Source organism: Camellia sinensis, chromosome 3 (genome assembly GCF_055761805.1).
Source record: "Camellia sinensis isolate YWXY chromosome 3, ASM5576180v1, whole genome shotgun sequence".
Classification (NCBI taxonomy): domain Eukaryota; kingdom Viridiplantae; phylum Streptophyta; class Magnoliopsida; order Ericales; family Theaceae; genus Camellia; species Camellia sinensis.
Genome location: NC_138963.1, coordinates 189309358 through 189315357, shown reverse-complemented (window position 1 = coordinate 189315357; position 6000 = coordinate 189309358). Strand labels below are relative to the sequence as shown.

The following is a 6000-nucleotide window of genomic DNA, read 5'->3' as shown; positions in this document are numbered from 1 at the left end:
ATCTGAATTATTAATTGAAATACAATTTTAACATTACTAAAAACTGTTGACATCGGTGGGCGCACAAAAGCTTTTGGCCCACCACTTAGAGTCCAATTCACAATTCAAACACTAAAGCCCAACACCATTGAAAACCTAACGTTGCATCAGGAACCAATGACATCTAAACACTTGTCAAGAAGGGAACCAGCCATGTAAGCAGACAAAGATCCTGCAAAGTTATTGCACCACACATCAGCCATTAATAAGGCTCCTGCAGCATTAATTGTGATAATCCCTTCACGTCGGAACGGGCAGCCTCACCGTAAACAATGCAAGTTAGATCATAGACTTTCAGCCAACACGACAGGTCGGAGTGAACAAGGAAATGATGGACAAAGGATATAAGGAGATTTCCAAGACACATTAAAGGTTAAGTTCTCTATTCTTATTCTCTCCCTATCTCCACACCATCAATCTCCTCTCTTCTAACTTGATTGTTGGAGGGTCCGCTAGGGGACTCTCGTTCCCCGTTGGATATGTTTGCAGGCACACCAGCGAACTCAGTAACTGGTGAGAAGTGCAGGAAGTGTGGATCAGCTTGACTCACCCTTCTTTGGATCAACAACATCATCAGTGGCGCCGTCTGTGGGAAACGCCGCTCCGGGTAGTAGTTGTGTTCATTGTTGCCGGAGACCCGTTCTCGATAATTTCTCCTCACCTACCATTAAGGTGGATGATTATAATGAGATCCATGGCTTCCCAACACAACGTCGTCGACCCCCAAGTTGACCCTCCCAACCCGAATAACCCACCTCAGTACTTTACAGAGCTCATCAACAGCATCAACTGCTTGGCCGAGCAAAACCAGGCCTTGATCAACGCTTTGCTCCAGTGAAACCTGCCTATACCTCCTCCACCACCACAAGATATCCCTCCCAATCGAGAACGGACCCCGAGCCATCCTTTCCAACAAGCCCACCTCTCCAACTTAGAGGGTCTACAAGCCTCACCTTAAGACATGAACCCGCTACCTCGGGGTTTACACTCATCAATTCAAGCACCTGCCCCTGAAGGAGAGGCTAGTAGTGTTCAGCCCCCACTGCACTCTGGAGCGGACAATGTTCCTATTTGGGATACGGAACTTCGAGCCATGAAACTCTAGCTTCAAGGAGTCATGCAGAACATACAGAATAAACCCTCCACAACAGCTAACTCCCTGTTTGTCACCTCCATCAGGGACAAACCCCTACCCCCCAGGTTGAAGATGCCCTCGATCGACTCCTTCGACGGCACAACGGATCTAGTCGACCATTTGAAGACCTACAAGACCCTCATGATCCTCCATACTTTTCCTAACGAGATCATGTATCGGGCTTTCCCCGTGACGCTTAAGGGGTCGGATCGACTATAGTTTAGTCAGCTACTACCGGATTCTGTCTCTACTTTCCAATACCTAAGTGATTCCTTCTTGAGCCATTTCATTGGTGCTCAACACCAGCGGCGCCCGACAACTCAACTGCTTAATATCCGACAGACGGAAGGGGAGTCACTACGTAGTTTTGTCACCTATTTCAACACCGAGGCCCTACAGGTGGCGGAAAACGACGACAAGGTCATCCTCACAGCCTTCATAGCCGGCTTACAACCATCTGATTTCCTCTTCTCCCTTTCTAAAAATGCTCCAACCACCATGGCCACCTTCCTTTCCAAAGCCCAAAAGTATATAAATGCCGAAGACTCTTTGGCAGCCCGCCAAGATACTACACCTAAAAATCCAACCCCTAAGGACAAAAGAAAGGAATCCGAAACCAGATCCCCTCAATATATTTACCGACTCGCTCAACCCGACTGACTGGCCCCTACCCCACCACCCAGTTGGTTCGAGTGATACATTCCCCTCAATTCCTCCATGGAACAAGTCTTGAACCAGATCCAACGAGATTACAACCTGAAATGGTCCCAACCATCCCGGTCTCCCTCCAACTGGCGAGATCAATTCAAGTACTGTCGTTTCCATCAGGACTACGACCACAACACAGAGGAATGTGTTAATCTTAAAGACCAGGTAGAGGATTTGATACGCCAGGGGCGCCTCAGTCGGTTCACGGTTGCTCGTCCCCAGCAACGACCAAGGACCGCCCCGCCGGAGGACCACCACCAACATGCCCCGCCGACAACCCGCACAACCAAAGAGAGACAATGATCGGCCCTCGCCACAACCTCGAGCACAAGGCAACCCTGCCCCCCCGGTCGGAGAAATCAGAGTCATCGCGGGTGGGCTCGCATACGGAGGTCTATCCCGTTTGGCCCAGCGAGCCAAGCTCAAAAAAATCAGACAAGGCTCCGACAAATAAGTCAAGACATTAGATCACCCCTTCAAACAATCCAAGCAATAGTCTAAACCCATCACCTTTACGAAGGCCGACTGCACAAGCACCTGTTACCCTCATGACGGCCCCCTTGTCATCTCCGCTCTCCTATCTAATTACAAAGTCAGACATGTGCTTGTCGACAACGGCGACTCTTCATATATCATCTTCCTGAACGCCTATCGTCAGCTCAAGGTCGAAGAAGAAAAGTTGTCCCCTCTCCAAACCCTGCTATTTGGCTTCACTACCGATCGGGTGACCTCCATATGCTCCATCGATCTTGCCATCACCATCAGAGAATATCCACGGCAAACCACTAAGCTACTTATTTTCTTCATTGTCGACTGTCCTTCTGCTTATAACATAATCCTCGAACCTACGGCTCTTAACGCCTTCTAAGCTGTCACCTCCACATACCATCTAGCAATGAAATTCCCAACTGACCTCAGGGTCGGTACAGTGAGGGGCAAGCAGACGGTGGCCAGAGAATGCTACATTGCCTCACTAAAGGAGGTCAGGCTGAATGAGGTTTTGATCATCGAAGGTCTCGATGTCAGAGACGGGGAAGAGTTAGTCAAAGGCGAACCAGTGGAGGAACTTGTCAAAGTGCCTATCGATCCTACCAACTCAGCCAAAATAGCCAGGATTGGCAGCCAACTATCCTCTCAGGCTAAGGCTAATCTCACAGCCCTCTTAGCCAAGCACAACGATGTCTTTGCCTGGACTCATTCAAATATGCTCCACTTCCGACCTTTCCGACAGAGGCAGCGTATCTTTCACCCGGAATGCAATACCCTCATCGCCTCTGAGGTCGACAAACTACTGAAGGCGCAATTCATAAAAAACATGGACAACCCCAAGTGGCTGTCCAATGTAGTCTTGGTCCGCAAAAATAATGGTAAATGGGGACTCTGCGTCAACTATTCCAACCTCAATCAGGCTTGCCCCAAAGATAGTTATCCCCTCTCCTAGATAGATCTGCTGGCCGATGTAACTGCCGGATATCAGCTACAATCAAATCCTGATGCACCCGGCCGACCAGGAACACACCTCCTTCATCACGGACAGGGGAACTTATCACTATCGTGTTATGCCATTCGGCTTGAAAAATGTCGGAGCAACTTACCAACGCTTGGTTAATGCCATTTTTCAACACCAGATAGGTCAGAACATGGAAGTCTACATTGATGACATGCTAGTCAAGAGTAAACTCTCTTCTGATCACTTGGCAGACCTGCGAAAGACCTTCGAAACCTTACGCAAATATCAGATGAAACTAAATCTGAAGAAGTGCGCCTTCGGCGTAGGGTCTGGGAAGTTCCTGGGATTCATGGTTAGCCATCGGGGTATTGAGGCTAACCCTGAAAAGATCAAGGCACTGATAGAAATGCGGTCTCTCAGAACGGTCAAGGAGGTTCAACGGCTCATGGGCAACGTTACCGCCCTCAACCACTTTATTTCTCGGGCAACTGACAAGTGCCTTCCATTTTTTAAAGTCCTCCGATAGGCATTCGAATGGAGCACCGAATCCGAGGAAGCTTTTCAACAACTGAAGCAGTGCATGGCCAACTCTCCATTCTTTTCTCAAGCGCTGCCAGGCAAAACCCTTTTCCTTTACTTAGCTGTGTCAAACACTATGGTTAGCGTTGTCCTCATTAGGAATGACGGCTCAGTACAACAACCAGTCTACTACATTAGCCACACTCTCAGGGGGGCATAATAGAATTACCCTCTGCTGGAAAAAATGGCCTCGCCTTGGTTATAGCCTCCAGACGCCTCCGACCTTATTTCCAAGCTCACTCCATTGTGTCATTGACCAGCCACTAAAAAAGGTCCTGCAACAACCAGAATCGTCAAGCAAACTTATGCAATGGTCCGTCAAGCTAAGTCAATTTGACATCTCTTACTGACCTTGAACAACAACCAAAGGTCAGGCTGTCATCGATTTTATCTTGAAATTCACCAATCTCACTCCAAACATGTCCCCTCCGCCAGCACACTTCAACGCTGATGCAGAAGAGCCCCCACTCCCAGACCTTTAGTGTTGATGGTTCATCCCATGAAAAAGGTAGTGGAGCCGGTCTAACCCTCACCACCCTAGAGGGTGAGTACTTTAAGTGTGCCCTCCGTTTCCTACTCGATGTAAGCAATAATGAGGTTGAATATGAGGCCTTGATAGCAAATCTTCGACTAGCCAGAGACATTGGTGTAAGCCATATCCAAGTATTCAGTGATTCCCAATTGATTGTCGGACAGATTACTGAGGAGTTCGACACAAAGGAAGAAATGATGCGAGCATACAGGGACATTGTCCTTTCTCTTGTCCGCATCTTCAATACTTTCCAGATCAGACACATTCCTAGGTCAGAAAACTCCAAGGCGGACGAAATGGCACAACTAGCCTCGCCCGACCAGTCAGACTTCAGCCAAGGCATCTGCATTGAATACTTGACCCATCCGGCTACTTCGCCAAACCCACAGGAAGTTCACTACCTTCAGAATGAACCAATCCCATGGACTCAAGACATTCTTCAATTTTTGACACAAGGGGAGTTGCCAGACGATAAATAATAGGCCGCCAAAGTCAGAGCCCGGTCGTCCAATTACGTCCTCATCAGCGGCTTACTGTACAAACGAGGATTCTTACGTCCATACCTCAGGTGCCTCAGTCCTGCTCAAGCGACCTATGTGATGAGAGAAGTCCACGAGGGTATTTGTGGTAATCATTCGGGTGGAAGATCTCTGGCCCACAAAATCCTCTACACCGGCTACTTTTGGCCCACTATGAATCAAGATGCCAATGACTTTGTATTTAAGTGTGATAAATGCCAACGCTTTGCCAACATCTCTCATGCTCCACTAACAAAACTGATTACATTCAGCAGTCCCTACCCCTTCGCTAAGTGGGGCATCGACTTAGTCGATCCTTTGCCTTTTGGTAGGGGCCAAACCAAGTTCGTTGTGGTTGCCATTGACTACTTCACCAAATGGGTGGAAGCAGAACCCCTTGCTACGATCACTGAGTGAAACACTACCAGGTTCACCTAGCAGTAGATCGTGTGCCGATTTGGAATCCCCCAAGCCATCGTTTCGGACAATGGCAAACAATTCGACAATGCCAAGTTCAGAAAATTCTGTGAAAAGCTCAACATTAGACCCTGTTTCTTTTCCCCAGGCCATCCCCAAGCTCATGGACAAGTCGAAGTCACCAATCACTCCCTTCTGAAGATCATCAAGACTAAGTTAGAGGCTGCTAAAGGACTCTGAGCCGAGGAATTGCCGAATGTATTCTGGGCTTATTGGACGACCGCTCGAACCCCTACTAGGGAGACTCCCTTTTGCCTAACATACGGTGTCGAGGCAGTCATCCCAGTAGAAATCGGTCTGCCGACCCCTTGGATTTTACACCCAAATCCGGAATTAAACGAAGAGTTGCGTCGGGTGGATCTGGACCTAATTGAAGAGCTCCGAGAGGCAACTACTGTCAGACGGGCATCATATCAGTAGAAAATGAGAACACATTATAAACGCAAAGTCCGACCGAGAGAGTTCACAGGAGGAGACCTAGTCTTACGCGGAGCAACCCTTGCCACTAAAAATCCGACCGAGGGCAAGCTAACAGCCAAATGAGAGGGACCTCATATTGTCA

General features: G+C 48.4%; 1 protein-coding gene across 1 annotated transcript; it reads left to right on the top strand.

Moving 5' to 3' along the window:
- The first annotated feature begins 4361 nt into the window (after positions 1–4361).
- On the top strand, positions 4362–4922 carry LOC145822112 (uncharacterized). The gene has a single exon (XM_082918709.1). The coding sequence runs from the start codon at positions 4362–4364 to the stop codon at positions 4920–4922; it is 561 nt and encodes a 186-aa protein (XP_082774835.1).
- The last annotated feature ends 1078 nt before the right edge of the window (positions 4923–6000 follow it).